This window comes from Miniopterus schreibersii (assembly GCF_964146895.1).
Source record: "Miniopterus schreibersii genome assembly, chromosome: 19".
NCBI lineage: Eukaryota > Metazoa > Chordata > Mammalia > Chiroptera > Miniopteridae > Miniopterus > Miniopterus schreibersii.
The window spans coordinates 36,964,866-36,983,137 of record NC_138119.1 but is presented as its reverse complement, the minus strand read 5'-3'; the positions used below and the strand labels follow the sequence as shown (position 1 = coordinate 36,983,137).

The 18,272-nt window shown below is 45.0% G+C and overlaps 1 protein-coding gene across 1 annotated transcript in view; it reads left to right on the top strand.

The window, feature by feature from the left end:
* The window catches only part of POU2F1 (POU class 2 homeobox 1), a 99,753-nt gene extending 86,473 nt beyond the window's left edge, over positions 1-13,280 (top strand). The window contains exons 10-16 of the mRNA XM_081121017.1: positions 525-666; positions 2,073-2,218; positions 5,952-6,128; positions 7,755-7,860; positions 9,640-9,985; positions 10,663-10,751; positions 12,725-13,280. Coding sequence (XP_080977143.1) covers positions 525-666; positions 2,073-2,218; positions 5,952-6,128; positions 7,755-7,860; positions 9,640-9,985; positions 10,663-10,751; positions 12,725-13,035 — 1,317 coding nt within the window. The 3' untranslated portion in view covers positions 13,036-13,280. The remainder of the gene's footprint in view (positions 1-524; positions 667-2,072; positions 2,219-5,951; positions 6,129-7,754; positions 7,861-9,639; positions 9,986-10,662; positions 10,752-12,724) is intronic.
* The last annotated feature ends 4,992 nt before the right edge of the window (positions 13,281-18,272 follow it).

Sequence of the window (18,272 nt, the reverse complement as noted above, 5' to 3'; positions counted from 1 at the left end):
TCTCCACTGTGAATTTTTCTCTCTATAATAGTTATAAAGGTAGCCTTTTAGAATACCTGTTTTTTGTAACCAACTTTAAAATCCAAACTAAGGTGGAAAATAGGTTTTTTCAGTGCTTCCAGAAATACCTTACAGGACAAAAAGAACGAGGCATCATTTCTAGATTTTAAGGTGATTATGGGAAGTTGGTTAGTTGAGAAATACCTGAGGTCATCTAGGCAGTAGCATGTGTTAACCCTGTAGATGAGACAGGTAAACTGAGTTTCAAAGATTATTTAAATCACTTTGGTTATATGAATTAAGGGGCTGGTTTAGAATAGTAGCACCATCTTTTGATAATCTTGATTATTAAGGTGGCAAGAAGAAATTCAAAATGGAGAGAATATGGAACAGTCAGTGTTGTTAGGGTCGGGCCTAACTTCCTCACTGAAACACTGAGCCCAGCTTACGGATGGGTGTTTCTGTGGGATGACTCTCTCTCTCTCTCTTGCCCTCCCCCCCTCCTGCTCTGTATTTCTGTGCAGGGCGATGTTGGGCTCGCAATGGGTAAACTGTATGGAAATGACTTCAGCCAAACTACCATCTCTCGCTTTGAAGCCTTGAACCTCAGCTTTAAGAACATGTGCAAGTTAAAGCCGCTTTTGGAGAAGTGGCTCAATGATGCAGGTGGGTGAGAAATGGCCTCATTGTCTGTGGGAGTCTTACAGGGGGCTGTTGCATGGAGTGGGGTTTATATTTCTTACTGCATTATTGGCACTACAGAATCTTGAAGTGCACCAGTCTTGGGAGGATCCGTATAAGTTATGGCTTCTTAAATCGGGGAGCTAATTCATTTAAGTAGTAATTGCAGTGCACACAGTCAACAACAATTTTTAGCTTTGGAATATTTCTTGTATTGCAGCCAGGTTTAGGGGCAGTTGAAGGAAGAGGAAAGAAGGCCTATGTATTTAGATAAACTTGAAAAACAAGTTTATTGGTTCTTCCTTGATGAATTATAATAAATTGGTCCTTGATGATATTTCTGCTTTTGTTACATAGTTCATACATAAGAAGTTGAGCGGCCAGTTTTAACTTGTGTGTTTTGTGCTGAGATTTCCTTTTGGGAAATTTGGAGTTTGAGTCACAGAACCACAGACTGTGAGAGGTATAAGGAACATGCAGATCCCCAAGATGGTGGCTCTCATTTAGATGGAAGCAAAACCAGGTCTCTGGAAAAGACAGACCTGTAACTCTGACCCTTGGACAGTCTGATTCCGTGGCCCTGTAGCCTTTCTGAGCTCCACAAGTGAGAACCACTGCTCTGCCCTTCCTTCCATATACATGGAATGGAAAGAAACCCAGAGCTGGCTCCGAGATGCCCGGGGTCATTAAACTACAATGACGGAACCTTGCTTGTTTCAACTTCCAAGAATTTAGAAGTGTTTCATTGTTTGTTTGGTTTGGGGGGAAGTGTTGCCATAAATTATACTAATAAAATGAGAGGTCATTTGCAAGGTAAATATTAAATATTCAGTAATTTCTAACAAGCCTTTTATCCTAGAGCTAATAAGAAACCAAAACAAGAACGTAACTCAGGAGAGGTAGAGTTGAGTCTCAGGACAGAAAGAGAAAACCTGTGCTTTCTCAAGAGACAGAAGTTGGCCCGGCTGGCGTGGCTCAGAGGTTGAGTGTTGACTTATGATCCAGGAGACCGAGGTTCAATTCCCGGTCAGGGCACATGCCTGGGTTGGGGGCTCGATCCCTAGTGGGAGGCATTCAGGAGGCAACTGATCAATGACTCTCTCATCATTGATGTTTCTCTCTCTCTCTCACCCTCTCCCTTCCTCCCTGAAATCAATAAAGACATATTAAAAAAAAAAAAAAGTCGGAGGGCAGGAGGACAGGCAGTCTGTGTTTTCAGACATGCCAGCTAGAGCAATAGAGCGTGGTGGGAGCTGTTTTCATGTAGGTTATGGAACCTTTTCATGTGCTTGCAGCTTCAAGTACCTTAGTCAGCTTTGTTGTTAATATGTGTGTTATGTGTGTGAAGCACTCTCAGATCCTTTGACCTCCTGTTTTCTCTTTTCTTATAGAGAACCTCTCGTCAGATTCGGCTCTCTCCAGCCCAAGTGCCCTGAATTCTCCAGGGCAGGGAATCGAGGGCTTGAACCGCAGGAGAAAGAAACGCACCAGCATAGAGACCAACATCCGCGTGGCCTTAGAGAAGAGTTTCTTGGAGGTCAGTGGGGATTTTACTTCTCATGGACATGGGATTGTGTGGTACTAACATTAGGCGCTGTCAGTCACGGCCCTTTTGGATGCTTATACCGTTGTGGAGAAAATAAGACAACACAGACAGAGCGAGTGTGCCCGGGGCTCAGGAGGGAGCTCTGTGGGACAGGCGGCAGCTGCCGTAGGACACAGGAACTCCACAGACAGGGAAGGGCAGAGGATGGAGAGCAAAGACATCCAGGGAGAACCTGAGGTGTGTCAGCGCAAATACAGGTGGTTCCCTTTGGCTGAGTTGCAGTGTCTGTGCTTAGAACAGCAGTTTGGGGCCAGAACGCTGAGGGCCTTGAATGTCAGGCTATGGAGCTCAAGTTAATTCAACAGATTCTTGGCTTTCTTTCTTTCTTTGTTTTTTTTTGTACCAGGGACTATCCCAATCAAAGCTTCCAACAGAATTCTGACTCTGATTCATAGAGGCTTCAGCACAGTGGAAGGAGTACTGAGTCAGGAGTCTGTAGCACCTGCCACTTTAGGACCTTTGTCCTTGGTCAGTCACTGAGTCCTTAGGCTGAAGTCCCTGTATCTGGGAAGTACCTCCTATCTTGCAGGCTTACTGTCTGCCTCACGTGTTCCAGCTGCGATCATGTGCAGTAAGCACTGAGAAAACTCTCAGATTCCTACTAATATATAAGGTGTTGATTGTTTATTACTTTTTATTTTTATTGTTGAAAATATTACAACTGTCTCCCTTTCCCCCCCATTGATCTTCTCCCCTCTTTTACCCCTCCCCCCAAGCCTTCACCACATTATTGTCTGTGTCCATGGGTTATGCATATATGCATATTAATTCTTAGGTTAATCTCCCCACCCACCCCTGTCTTCCCTCTGAGATTCCTCAGTCTGTTCCATGCTTCTACATCTCTAGATCCATTTTGTTCATCGGTTGATTTTGTTCGTTAATTCCACGTATGAGGAAGATCATGTGATACTTGTCTTTCTCTGACTGGCTTATTTCGCTTAGCATAATACCCACCACGCTGTCTCAAAGGGTAAGGGATCCTTCTTTTTTACAGCTGCATAGTATTCCATGGTATAAATGCCTGAGAAGATGTTTGATATGACTTCAATCTTCTTGAACTTATAGAGACTTGTTTTGTGTCCTAACATGTGGTCTGTCTTTGAGAATGTCCCATGTGCACTTAAGAATGCATATTCTGCAACTTTGGGGTGAAATGTTTTGTAAATGTCAAATCCATCTGGTCTAGTGTGTCATTTAGAATCACTGTTTCCTTGTTGATTTTTTGTCTGGAAGATCTATCCAGCAAAGTCAGTGGAGTGTTGAAGTCCTCTACTCTGACTATATTGCTGTCAATCTCTCCCTTAAAGTCCTCCAGAAGGTGTTTTTTTTTTCAGCCTGTGTGAGCCTTTTGTTCTGAGGTGGGTCTCTTGTAGACAGCATATATTTAGGTCTTGTTTTCTTATTCATTCAGCTACCCTATGTTTTTTGATTGGAGCATTTAATCCATTTATATTTAAGGTTATTATTGATAGATATTTATTGCCATTTTATTTTTTTATGCCTATGTTTCTCATTCTATTTCAACTTCTAATTACAGCAGTCCCTTTAACATTTCTTGCAATGCTGGTTTGGTGGTGATAAACTTCTTTAGCCCTTTTTTGTCTGGAAAGCTCTTTATTTCACCATCTATGTTGAATGATAGCCTTGCTGGATAGAGTCGTCTTGGTTTCAGATCCTTGTTTTGCATTACCTTGAACACTTCATGCCATTCCCTTCTGGCCTGTGGAGTTTCTGATGAGAAGTCAGCCTTATGGGAGCTCCTTTGTAGGTAACAGATTGCTTTTCTCTTGCTGCCTTTAAGATTCTCTCTGTGTCTTGAATTTTTGGCATTTTAATTATGAGGTGTCTGGGCATGGGCCTCTTTGGGTTCTTCTTGCTTGGGACTCTCTGTGCCTCCTGAACTTGTATGACTTTTTCCTTCACCAGGTTAGGGAAGTTTTCTGCCATTATTTCTTCAAACAGATTCTCTAACCCTTGCTTACTTTTGACCTCTTCTGACATGCCTATCATGCAATATTGTTATGTTTCATGTTGTCCCACAGCTCCCTTAGACTGTCCTCCTGTTTTTAATTGTTTATTTCTTTTGGATCTCTGATTGATTGATTTTTTTTCCCTCCTCGGTCTTCTAATTCACTGATCTGATCCTCAGCTTCCACTAATCTGCTGCTTATTCCTTCCAGTGTATTCTTTATTTCTGCTATGTCATTCTTCATTTCCTTCATAGTTTTCGTTTATTTTCTCATGCTGTTGAGAATCCTTATGATCAGTATCCTGAACTCTATATCTGATAGATTGCTTATCTCCATTTCATTTAGCTCTTCTTCTGGAGAATTCTCTTGTTCTTTCATTTGGGGCTTGTTTTTTTAGTCTCCCCATTGTGGCTGCTTGTTTGGATTTGTTTCTATGTATTAGGTAGATCTGCTGGGACTCCCACTTCCAGTCTTTTCTATAGTCTGGTGCAGGCCAATGTCAGATGCTGTATGTGACTGGCCTTGAGTACCCTGTTTGAAGTTCTCTGTACTCCACAGCTTGTGGTTCCCTCTGCTGTGGTTGGGTGTGTTTGGACAGGACCAAGAGGCTCACCAAGGTCTGCTTTTCCAATCCCTGGTTCCAGAAGCCAATCAGGCAACGACTCAAAGCACCCAGAGGCTGATTGTTATTCAGTCTCTTAATGAGCCTCAGGCTGTAGAAACTCCACAGGGTGGAGCAAGAGGTTTTCCAACAGTGTGGGGCACTCCTCCCCCCCCCCCCCCCCCCGGAAAAGCTTTTTGGGAGGTAAATGTCTACCTGAGAAAGATATCCGCTGTTGTATGGGGGAATAACTCTGCACAGGAATTTAGGTAGCTGCCCTTTGAGTTCTGTCCCCCTATCCAGCACACCTAGGTTCTCCTCACACAGCTCCAGTCCACTCTGCCCTCCCTCCTCCGGAGCCCAAGGTGAGTGGCTGCACATGAAACTTTGTGTGTTGGCCCTTTAAGAGGGTGCCTGCATTTCTAGCCACCTCTCCCTGGCAGACAGAAACCTTGCTGCTCTTCACAGCCAGAGGTTATTGGGCACCTTTCTCCGTTCTGGTGCTCTGGTCTGGGAAGCCCAGCTTGGGATTTAGACTCCAGAGTCTTCAGTGGGAACCCCCCTCAGCTGAGATCTCCCTCTGGACCTTCAGCTGCTGCCTGTGGGAGCCCAGCCGGCCCTCCTGTGCCTCCACGCTTCCTACCAGTCTCTATGTGGTCTCCGCTTTTCCACCTTGGCTATGAGGGTGCTCTCCAGCTCGTCTTCAGTTGTAGTTGATTATTCAGGACGGTTTTTCTGTATTTAAGTTGTAATTCCAGTTTGGTCTTAGGAGAGTGTCAGTGTAGCTTCCACTCAATCTGCCACCATCCTGGAATCTCTCTTGATTGTTAAGTTTTTTCAAGATTAGTAGCCCTTAAAACAACAACAGAATGCAAACATTCAAGAATAACTTACTCGAAGTTAATCGGAGTAAATTTTATAGACATATGTTCATTGGAATGTCTGTTTATAGACGTTTTGTTAAGGTGGCCTATTGGTCATCTGCGTCCCCACTTCACTCCCTGGCCTGCCCCTCCCTTCTGTGTATTTATACTGTATAATGACACGGGCCAGTGGTTCCGAAGGCTATTCCACAGGATGATTTCCCCTTCAGAATCAAAAGCCTACCTCGGAAGAGATCACCATGATTGCTGAGCAGCTCAACATGGAGAAGGAGGTGATCCGCGTCTGGTTCTGTAACCGCCGCCAGAAGGAGAAAAGGATCAACCCACCCAGCAGCGGGGGCGCCGGCGGCTCGCCCATCAAGGCCGTCTTCCCCAGCGCCTCGCTGGTAAGGGCCCGCTTACGGCCACGGTGGCGCCGCCTCCAGTCGTGTTTCATAACAGAATTTATTGTGTGTATATGTCCATGTTGAATAAATGTATGCAGTTTATATTTTAAATGTTGCCGACGTAATTAAATCTCACGTTGTTAAGCTAGTCTTGGGTCTGTCCTGTTTCAAGGGAACAATTTAGTTCTTTCCCATTTTACGGCATCTCTGTTACTCGCTTCTCTGATATAGTTTTTAGGTTACTCTAATTGTGGGAGTAAATTTGCTGTGGTTCTAGTTATCTAAAAAAATCACTCACTGCTTTTTATTCATGTTGAGTTCTGGAGCCCAATTTATTAAACTTCTATGCTGATGGTCAGTTCCCAGGCGCCTCTGTTCAGGAGCTCTGAACTTGTTTTACAGCGTTCACTTGGGGTCTTTTCTCTTGGACATGTAGCCTTGCATTTACCTCCCTGTTTGCATTAGAGTCATCTTCCTAGACTGAAGGGACACAGAGTGCCCATGGGACACCTTTGACCTTTAGGGTGATTGTAAATATGACTCCACATGTCTAACCAGGATCCCAGAAATGGGAAGGTTTTGAGTGTGCATTTCTGATCCCTTCTTGTTAATTTGTTTTTATTTTATCTGCATATCATTCTGTATTGGGAAGCTTTTCAAGTTAAAGTCAGCAGTAAGAGCACACAGTGGTTTGGGTGCAGGTTGTGGGTGCCTGGGGGGCGGGGTGGGGAGGAGGCTTCAATCACAAAGGTCCCGAGATGGCAGTTAGGGGAGGAGTTGGTAGACACAGCTTCATTCTGTGCAGTTGACTGTTTACTTGTGTTTGGATTTATTTGTACTAAGAAGAAGACAGTATTTCTTACAAAACTGTAGAAATATTTTGTTGTTTCAAAGAGAAATTGTCAGTCTTTAAAAAATTTGTTTCACATTCTTTCCATAATAACATTTCATTAAGAATAAAATCAAGGCAATCTTGCCCCCACAGAGTCAAAAATAAAACAATACAAGAAGCCAGGATTCACTGATCCTGTTGAATAGTTTCCTTGTTTAGGTTAAGGTGACAATTAGTATATTTCTTACTGACTTATATTGCATCTGACTCAACTTTATTGAGATTGAGAGATTTTTAAATTATTTCTTTTTAAAACCTGGGCATAGCCATATGTCATGTCAGTAAAAAACTGTCTTCTGATAGCAACCTTTCAACCTATGCCTGTTTCTCAATTCCAAGATCCAAGTCACTGTAAAGTCTCCTCTTAGGCCCTTTTACTTTATTTTTATTCTATAACATTTATTTATTTTTAAAATATATCTTTATTGACTTCAGAGAGAGGAAAGGAGAGGGAGAGAGATAGAAACATCAATGATGAGAGAGTCACTGATCGGCTGCCTCTTGCACTCCCCCAACTGGGGATCGAGCCTGCAACCCGGGAATCGAACCCCGATCGTCTGGATCCTACGTTGACACTCAACTGCTGAGCCATGCCCGGCCGTGCTATTCTATAATACTTAAGCTCTATCCTGGAATTTAAAATTTTTATAGGCAAAATAAGTCTACAATATGGACTTAAATTTTTAAGTTTTGATTTTTAAATGCTTTTGCATATTTTCATTTCTGACCTCTAGGTGGCAACCACACCAAGCCTTGTGACCAGCAGTGCAGCAACTACCCTCACTGTCAACCCCGTCCTCCCTCTGACCAGCGCTGCAGTAACCAACCTCTCTGTTACAGGTAACCATGTCTCTGGTACAGGTATGTGGCAGCGAGACTGTGCAGCTGTAGGCAGATGGTAGCCATGAGAGTTTCTGTGAGAATCTGCCATTAAATTGTGAATTACAGCTCTAATGAGGTATTGCTTTTTTAAAAGTTATATGTGAGAACCCTACCTCCAAAAAAATTAGGCACAATTAATTTTGTCAGAAATAATAGTTTCACATAAAGATTTCATCTTTTTTGTTCTTTCTCACCTTAGCCTGTCTTTTCCATTACTCCCAGATTTCTCTCTCCAAACACCTACTTTTTTTCAAGTGACTTCTCTTATAGAAACCTTGACTAGCTACAGCTTTTTGCATCAAGACAACATCAGTTTTCCCTCCGATTCGTAGAAGGCGCTTTTCAGTGTGGCCCTTGTCTCCACTGGTCTCCGTCCACCCATCCTTGGCCCTCAGAGGCTGTCAGGCCTTTGTGAACACACATAGCCTCAGGTGCTGGCCAGCCACCTACACAACTCTGATGGGGGTGGCACTGCTCCAGCTCAGGTGTCCATTCCTCCTGGAAAGAGTGTTTAGCTCCCGTAGGAAACTGTTTATTTCCCCCTGCCTGGGTCATAAATGATTATATTTTTATAATTTATTACCTCTTGGCCAGTAAACTTGGCACTTTTCAAAAGGTCTGGGGTTTTTTTGTTTTTTTAAAATCTGTATGTCTCAGTTAATGCCTGACACATTCACTATAAAATGATTAAATTTTTCCACTGTGCCCTTCTTTGAATAGCAGTTTTCTCAAATACATTTAAAGTGAACTGAGCATTGTCATCAGAAGTTTTTAGTGACACACAATGTATGGGGTGTTCTGTGGTCATTCACTGGGTTGATGGTGTGTAGGGAGTCACTGGGTGGGTTTCTGGTGATTCGAGGTACAGCTTGGATTTAACCCATAGGTGGGGAAATTCATTTTCTCCACTTGAGTTTTACTTCATATCACTTCTTTGGCTTTGTGACCTAACCATGATGTGAAGAGTGAATAGATGTTTTTACATAGTTATTAAGTGTAAGGATGAACTTTCCCTTTTCCCTATCTGTCTCTGTCAGTATGGACTCACATTATTTTGTACGCAGCAGGTTAAAATTGCATCACTCTTTATTTCAGGGTTAAAATTGTTTCAGGTTTAGCCAGTGGGAGTCCCTTCAGCTGGCTCCTGCACCCTCTAACATGTCCCTGTGATTCTTTGAGTGGTTCCTTATTTTTTGGCACAAGATGTTCAGGCTCATCTTCACGTCTCTGGCCCAGATCTGGAATCAGCTATTTCTCCAAGGATTCCAAGTTCCTTTGAGTGAGGAAAGGTACCTCGGAACCAAGGTGTAGGCATCAGATACACTCACTGATGCATGTTGTTACTTCTAGGGTATCTCAGCAGAAACAAGTGTACCCACACTTACATTGGTATGTGTGTAAGACACACGTTTGTACATCCACATGCTCATCCACACGTACCTGCCTCCATTTCCCTTCACTGTCCATATGTTAAAAATCATGCGTTCATACTGAGATCTCCAATTCCAGTCCAACATCCTGTAGTTCATTATTTTCTAAGCTTAGGCCTTAAAATGTTTGTTTTTGTGGTTCATTTCTGTAGAAACACTAACTAGGTTAATAAAAAGGACCCATGTAGAGGTACGGCTGGTAAGTTCATTAGTCAGTTGATTCTGGAGTGTGGCTGAACAATGCGCCATACCCCCAGACGACTCTGAGGATCTCCGATCTCCCTCCCTAACTTGGCCCTCTTTTCAGGCACTACAGATACCACCTCCAACAACACTGCCACCGTGATTTCCACCGCGCCTCCGGCTTCCTCGGCAGTCACTTCCCCCTCTCTGAGTCCCTCCCCTTCTGCCTCAGCCTCCACCTCTGAGGCCTCGAGTGCCAGTGAGACCAGCACAACACAGACCACCTCCACTCCTCTGCCCTCTCCCCTTGGGACCAGCCAGGTGATGGTGACGGCGTCAGGGCTGCAAACGGCAGCAGCTGCCGCCCTCCAAGGAGCTGCGCAGTTGCCGGCAAATGCCAGTCTCGCAGCCATGGCTGCCGCTGCAGGACTGAGCCCAGGCCTGATGGCACCGTCTCAGTTTGCAGCTGGGTAAGGGCTTTCTCATCTATTGCCACCTGAGAGACTACAAGGAGGTCATCCCGGGACTTACTCATACGGGAGACTTTCCATCACCATCTTCAACACAAAATTCAAAACAAAACTCTTTAAGCCTAATGTCTTTGAAGTGGGTTGCTCTATAGCGGCTCAAGGACCTTGATTATTGTGGATTTAGTGTCTGAACACCCTGGAAGGGCAGTAGTCATACCTTTATTTCCAGGTGAGACAGGAGCAGCAGGCACTGATCATGCCTAGAGGGTGGGGCCAGGGAGAGAGCCCACAGCTCCTGACTCTTGTTCCCTGCTGACCTCTCAGCAGACTGCTTTCTGATCCTTAAATATGCTCGGGGTGTAGCATTAAGAGTCTCACTTTTGTCTCGTCCATGTAGGAACTACTCTGTAAATATATTTATTTTTCTGACGTTTTCTTTTGCTCTGAGAAAAGAGAACGAGGTAGTGTAGAGAATGCTGGAATGGCTGCGAGTTGGACCCTGTGGGCTATAGTCTTATTTGGGTTGCACAGTGAACTTCGAGGAAAGCAGACTCGGAGCGCGGTCAGACAGCAGAGAGGACAAGTCTCAGGTGTTTCCGCCTGCTCCCAGCTGTCCTGTCCTTACCCCTCTGGGTGTGATGCCACACCGATCACCTGTCTGCTCTTTTCACTTGCAGAGGTGCCTTACTCAGTCTTAACCCAGGGACCCTGGGCGGTGCTCTCAGCCCGGCTCTGATGAGCAACAGTACACTGGCAACCATTCAAGGTCAGTACAGCTGTGCTCCTCCCTTGCCTCTTCTTTTCCTTTTCAGTGGAGGAGGTCTGCCCGAGGCCACGGTGACGGGGGGGGGGGGGGGGGGGGGAGTTGACTAACTTATGGACCAAGAAAATATCCTTGTGAAAAAGCTTTGTAGAGAAGTGTAGGTGTTAGTTTGTGCCTCAGAACAGGAGGTAGACTAGTGTGATGTATTGTGAGAACCCAGGACTTTTATGCTGATATTGATCTTGTGTGACTAGACTTGGGGGCAGACTTTCCCTCTGATAAGTTTATCCATGCAGTCATCCAAGACCCACCCCCAGGCAACCTGACCAAGTAAAACTCCCCATCTCTGTCTACCCCAAGAGAGCCACAGCTGAGAAGGCCCATTGGAGCACATCATGGGACTTCGGGAGAACTTATAATTCTCATGGGGTCTGCCCTTTGTTGTCCCTGTCATTGCAGAGCATGTGTGCTCTTGGGCTGCGATGTCTTTCCCAAAGGCCAGTGGGTCCCCTTTGGCCTTAGGGGGCTACCCAGTCTTAAGTGCATCTAAATCCCCTCATTCCATATACTGAAGGGTATGCCTTGTGTGGTTTCTGGGCTTCTGTCCGAAGATGCTGTTGCTATAACATGATTTGGGGAAACAGTTTGAGAGACATCCCTGTATTAATCAGAGAATGTTTTTTTCTTAAAATTAAAATAGTTTGTGCTTAAGTGAGAGTTTTTGGGGCCAAAAATAAGCTGTTAGCCAACTTCAGTAAAGGTTAGTGCTAAATACTGGTTACTGATAAACCCCAGACATGCACTGGATTACCTTGCATCACATTGACTTTGGCATGGTGCAGAACCGGTGGTGAGCTTGATAAAGCTTTTCTTAGCCAGGGACCCCTTTTTGGAATAAGACTTGTGAGAAACCACTTCCTCGACAGCAGGTATCTCTGCATGGTAGTGATGCTCCAGAGGCAAATTGCTTCCCTGGACACAATGGGGGGCAGAGGACAGACCTCTCTGGGGAGATCTATACCTGTCTACAACCCTAAGCTGGAGGCTCAGAAAACTTCAAGCTGCACCAAGTCTCCCCGTTGTGTGCTCTTTGTATGGATGGTGTCTGAGTCAGGGATGGGTTCCCTTCAGTCCCTCCAGCTTTCTTTACATATTACATAAAAAATCAACTGGATTTTTAAAGCCTAGAGAAACCTTCGATTCTACATGTAGGGGGTGTGGTTCTATGGGTCAGGGAGATATTGGGGATTGTTAGATAACAGGAAAATTTAATAGATGAGTGTGCCCACTTATTTTAAAGAAAATATTACTGATGCCTTCATCACAGGAAGTTCTCAGGCGATAGAGCAAGTCCTAACCCACGCTGTTCCACGGCGGTGTCACCACACTGCCGCTGCCTCCGACAGTGTGTACCCCACTCCTCACAAGTCACGAAGGGAAAGCTTGATCATACCCTGCACTTTATTTGATTTTAGAACTAAAGTCTTTTGAGAGATGGCTTTTCATCTTGTGTGTCAAGCCTTAGAGTGCTCAGATTTTAATAGTGCCAGTGGATTGATAAAAGCTAACTGTATTTCAGTGCTGTAATCACTGGAACTAGTTTGTCATTTGAAGGGAGGTAGTCTAACATCAGTCATCTTCATTAAAAACAGTCACTGGATTTACCTAACACCTGTAGATAGGTATGGAATCAGGCGGATCTCTCAGGTAGAGGTGCCGTTCTAATGGGTCATACAGTCCTTACTCCCCCTTCTCTGTCCTGCGTATACTCATTAGATCAGTAATCCTTTAGGCCCTTTCAGAATCATAGCAAACTTCAGGGAGTGACAAGATGGAAATCTGATTAAGAAAAAAAATCATTAAAGGGCTGCACTTTCCAGCTGGTTGTGGGAGAGCTCAGTCATTTGGTGTGTCCCTGGCTTCTCTAGACGGTATTAATGGTCTCTTTCCCACCTGTTTTGGGGGTTTGTCCGTAGCTCTTGCTTCTGGTGGCTCTCTTCCAATAACGTCACTGGATGCGACTGGGAACCTGGTCTTTGCCAATGCGGGAGGAGCCCCCAACATCGTGACCGCCCCTCTGTTCCTGAACCCCCAGAACCTCTCTCTGCTCACCAGCAACCCGGTTAGCCTGGTCTCTGCCGCTGCAGCCTCCGCGGGCAACTCTGGGCCTGTTGCCAGCCTTCATGCCACCTCCACCTCCGCCGAGTCCATCCAGAACTCTCTCTTCACAGTGGCCTCTGCCAGCGGGGCTGCTTCCACCACCACCACCGCCTCCAAGGCACAGTGAGCGGCCACTACCCACCACAGCCTCTTCCACGCGCGGTCCATCGGGCTGCCAGCCGGGCTGCCACCGCAGGTGCGGTTGGCTCCCTCTTGCCACGGTGTGAGGGCGAGGGAGAGAAGAGCAGGAAAGACACATGCCGGAAAGAAAGGATGGAGACCGGACATTTGCCTAATTTTGTAATAAAACACTGTCTTTTCAGGATTGCTTAATGGATTGGAGAACTTTCTAACCAAAAATTTTAAAAGCAGAAACAAAAAATCAAAAACAAACAAAAAAAATAAGTGAAAGGACTACTTATCATTTCCAGCGGTCACAGTGACAGTCAAGGTGGGTTACCAATTCTAATATAGAAAGAGTATTTCTTGTTTGTCTAAGTTCTTTTTTTTTTTTCCTTAAAAAATCATTTTTTATGGGTCTGTTGTACAGGCCATTAAGTCATAACAAGGTGTTTATAATCGTATCAATTGTGTTGGGGGTTCCTTTCTTAACTGGTACAATTTAGGCAGGCCCGCGTTACTGTATCTTTTATTGTTGTTATTGTCACTGTTTTTATATATATGGTTTGGACATGTCTCGCTCCTGGATCCTGTTTCAGTGAGCTCCCACACTGGGGAGGGAGGGTTGGGGTCGGGGAACTCGCGTTCTTAACTGCGGAATGTTCTTGCTGGTTTCCTTACCCTTGATGACTCTCACAGGTCCTAGAAAATTGTTTTCTTTTGCCACTTATGCAAGAGGCTCGGTGCAGAAGCTTAGGTAGCGTGTGCAGTGTGCAGACGCTCCCCCTCCACACTCCCCCATCAGGTGGTGCCTTTGGAGCACTTTTGTGTAGGAAGGAATTCCTGCTGGACTGTAGCTCTCACTCCGACCTTGAATGACCCGAGGCCGGGTCCCGGGGTGCACCAGCGCCGCTCCTTGCCTCCCACGGGGCTGCACGTGTTGCAGGCGGGACTTGGCTCCAAGAGCAAAGACTACTGCAAACACCTGACTGGGTGGTTCTCCTGACTCTGATCTCCTGAAAAATGCTCCTATTGTTGCTGTGTTTGTTTGTTTGTTCCATTGTGTGGAAGGTTCTCGTCCAAACTTCCTTTAACTTACTTGGCAAAGAACAAATTGACTTTGTGAGATTGGGACAGGTTCCCTCCCTGGTTCTCTAAAGGAGCTCTGCTAGATTGTTTCCATCGGTGACTGATCACCAGCAGGTGGAATGCAAAGAGTGAGGTGATACCTTCTCCTCTAGCCACAGACGTCCTTTCCCCGGGTGGCTGTGACCATCACTCTGAGACTGTCCTTGTCCCCCGGAGGGGAAGGCATGCACTAGCTGCATGGGTTTGTAGAGCCCCTGAAGGACTGAGCAGGAGCTGCACACACCTCGCTTGGGTGTCTCCTGGGCTGGTCAGTGATGCTCCTGCAAGGCGGGTCTGATGGCAGTAGCTTCTCCATTTGGGGAGAGCGATGGGCTTCTGGCACCATTGGCGGGTGTTTCTGGACTGTAAGTGAGCCCAAGAAAAGGAAGATTCGTGAAGGAGATGAAGAGGAACGAGGGTGACTGGGAAATTAGGTCCTTTTTCATCATTGTACTATTGTTGTAGTATCTGTACCCAGAGCCCCCGGAACTCGAATGCCACAGCGTGCTCCTGTGCCCTGCCTGCCTGCAGGCAGCGAGGGCCCGGCCCGTGTCCGGTGCTTGCTGACCTCGCCTCTCCAAGTCTGCACTTTCCCCTTTCGAGCTGCGGGCTGAGGGCTCACAGGTCCTTTTTGTTGCTCAGCTTGTGTGGGAGGGAGCCTGGTTCTGTGCACTTGTGTCTCCACGGCGTTGGGAGGCCGTGGTCACACACTGCACCCTGTGGTGAGCGTCCGCTTGGGAGACAGGCATGTCCGTGTTGAACGGGAGAAACATTCTCGTCCCCTTCCCTTGGTGATTTCCTTTTGTTCCTCTGTCTTCCCGTTTCGTTTCACAAAGTATTTAATTCCCACCCTAAGTGTCCTCTTCTCACCCTTCACCGTCCCTAAAATCCCTCCAAAATCAGTGAACTGCAAGCAGGGAAACTAACAAATGTCCATCCACAGTTTTTATGTGTGGTGTGTTTTTTTATGTTGTTTTTTTTAACTAAGCTTGAACCAAAGTCAATTTTTAGCAAGCTGCTGTACTAATGGACTAGTTTATCTTGTGCGGTTCAGACACATTGAGGAGTTAGATGCTACTGACAATTTCTTTTTCATTGTCTTAATTAATTTTATATAAAAGTTGCTGCTTCTTTTAATCTTTTATGTTGGTAAATTGTACTATCCTCTGGGCAGACATGAACTTGATTTTTTACCTAGTTTATTTAGTTTGGTGTGTAAATAGAACGGCAGTGTCGGTGACTAACTTTTCTCTCTCCACCCCTCGATTTTCCTGATGTAGTTAAATTTAGTCTTTTATCCTGACATGACATCTCTAACTTTAGTCTGTGCTAATGGTTGTAGGACTATCAATAATACTACAGCTGCCGTGGTGATGGGTCCTGCCCTTAGGAGTGGCAGGTTCCAGGCAGGATTCAGGGAGGGGAATGCTGATACCCACCATAGTGGGTTACAGGTTATAGCATTAATTTCCCATAATTACTACCAAAGGAAGTGTCAAGTCCCAAAGGACTCAAGCCCAGTGAATAAGGGGAAGGGCAAGGACAGGCTGTGTGTGTTTGTTTCCTCTGTGGCTCAGAAGATACTCCCTCTTTAAGATTCATCAATGGACTTTAATATGTAAAAGGATAGTATGCTTTAAAAGTCAGTGTGATGGTCTTTGCCCAGCCCTGTCTATAGTCTCTGGTCGGTTTGGGACAAGGGGATCTTTCCTGGGAATCACTTTAAGATATTAGACCAGCATAAAAACCTGTATTTAAAAGAAATCCTTAGACAAGGGTAACTTAAAAATTTTTTTCTATTATTTAAAAAGTTGTGAAATGAAAGGTTCATTTACACATGTACATGTGAAACACTAAAACAGCTTGTTGCCAGGTGGGTAGCTTAAATAGACCCCCATCACCACCCCTAGATAATCTGCTGACCGCGTTGCTTCATGACTCACCTGTAGTCCTTTTTCATTTTATGTCATCTTCATCATCTCCAGAAATGCTTTTTGAATTGAGTGAATCTCTGAAACTGGATACTCAGACATAGCTATTAGACATAGCTATGTATGGGAGTCTGGAAATTAAGGGGGCATTTGACCAAAAAGAGGTGTTGGGTCAAGTTCCTGCATTTCTAAGAGGAAGGACCAGACAGACCATCACAGCTCATTGTGTCAGTCTTCTTTTTCCCCCTTAATATTTATGCAAGTTAATTTCATCCCTTAATTTGGTTAACACATTAAACCAAAGACTAATTCTAATGCATTTGTAGTGATACTATATTTGCCCATGGTAATGGGCCCTCCCCAGGGAGTGGTGAATGTAACCATGTGAATCCTGCTTATTGCAAGCAGTGCAGTTTGGTCGTGAACTTGCTTTGTGCCCTGTATAAATCTGAGGGACAGAGCAGGAAGACCTGGAAAAGGCTCTCACAGGAACTCTCTTATTCCTGATTTAAGAAATGGGTTGAGTGCTGTATTAGTTTAAATGTTTCTGAAGTTATGGAGGTGGCTCTTTAGAATGATGTAAATTGTTCAATCCATTATGTGATAGCATCACACTTCCTTTGTTTATTTGGTAAGATCAATACCATCCCTGTTTCCTCAGCTTGTTGCTATAGAGAGATGGCACCAAAGGAACCCAGCTGCTCTGTGAAGGACCACACCTGTTTCTACTTCATGGCTGCATTGTTAGAAATAACAGTCCTTTTTTTTTAAGGGAAAATAAGATTAATTAAAAGACTTCCAGTGGGATTATCTTACCATTTGTTCCACATAATTCATTCCTTGCTGGGGGAAAGCACAATTACACCTCTTTTCTTAGCATGTTATTCTGTCCTATCATCTTTCATCTATTTGAAAGGTAGGGGAAGCCTTGTCTGCGTTGTCCAGAAGCACAGATATTTAAGTTCAGCCCAGTCTTTAACATTAAGTTTTCTATTTAAATTGCTACATTTGCAAATACGGGAAATTAATGTCAACTTTTAAAGTTATAAATCCTAATATAAACATGCATTTAGTGTGTGGCTCACAGAAGACACCCACTGTAGCTCAGAGTCTAAAGTTGGTCCCAAGTTGGTTTCATCTCACAAAACTTCCTTTACTGGAAGAAAAGTAAAATTGTTGAGATAGGAAGAAAAGGGAGAAATGTTGACAGGAAGAAGTCAGCAGGCCCTGGGCGTCGGGCTGGGCATGAGAAGCAGTGGTTTGAGACACCCAGTGCTGACCTCCAGCAGGGGGTGCTCTTGGCCTCAGGACCCCCCCCCCCCCAGGTCAGGCCTGTACTTCTGAACCTTCAGTCACAGAACAGCCTCAGCAGCTCATTGTAAGAGTTCAGTCAAATGCTTTCTCATTAAATCAGCATTGAAAATTGGTGAATTTAAAGTTCTGTTTTTCAAACCATGTTTATTAGAGCTGAAAACGTTAAAAGACCAAAGATCTGAAATTTAAAATTATCCCAATGTGGAGAATTGATGGGTTAATCTTATCAGAGCCGTTGTGAGTTTGCTTCTGTGCGTGTGCGACAAGCATGCCGTGTGTGGCACTGTTCATGTGATGCTGGCCCCAGCCATTTTGAAGCCCTTTTTAGTCTTAAGACATTTAGAGGACAACACTTTATGAAATGGTAAATCTTTCTTAGCATTCACTTTTACTTTGGAGAAGGAAAAAAATACTCCTTGGCCATCAGGAAGAGCTGAGACCAGCTTTACAGAGGTGGCGCCCGCGCACACACGGGCTTGCACGGGGCAGGATGAAGGAGTTGTGGCCGTCATTAAGGCTGATGCGGATCCTATTCTGCCTCCTTTCATAATCCAAAGAGGTTAGATGGGACACCCCTGAGACCCACAGGGATGGGAAAGGGCTCTCAGGAGGGCAGGGGTGTTTCTGAGTTGTCCTTGCCCAGCTTTCCATGTAGTTCGTGAGCTGCTGCTGCTTCTAACCACCCCATTCGTGAGCAGCACCATCCTGACTTTGCCGCTCTCGGCCTTGGCCAAATGCAGGAAACATGAGTACAGCTGTGCTAGTCTGAAACCTGGATCTCCTTTCTTCCCTTCCCTCTCTCTCAATGGCGACACCTTAGTCCGTGAGGATGATGCTGGAGGGTAGCAGTGCGCTTCTGGCACCTTCATGA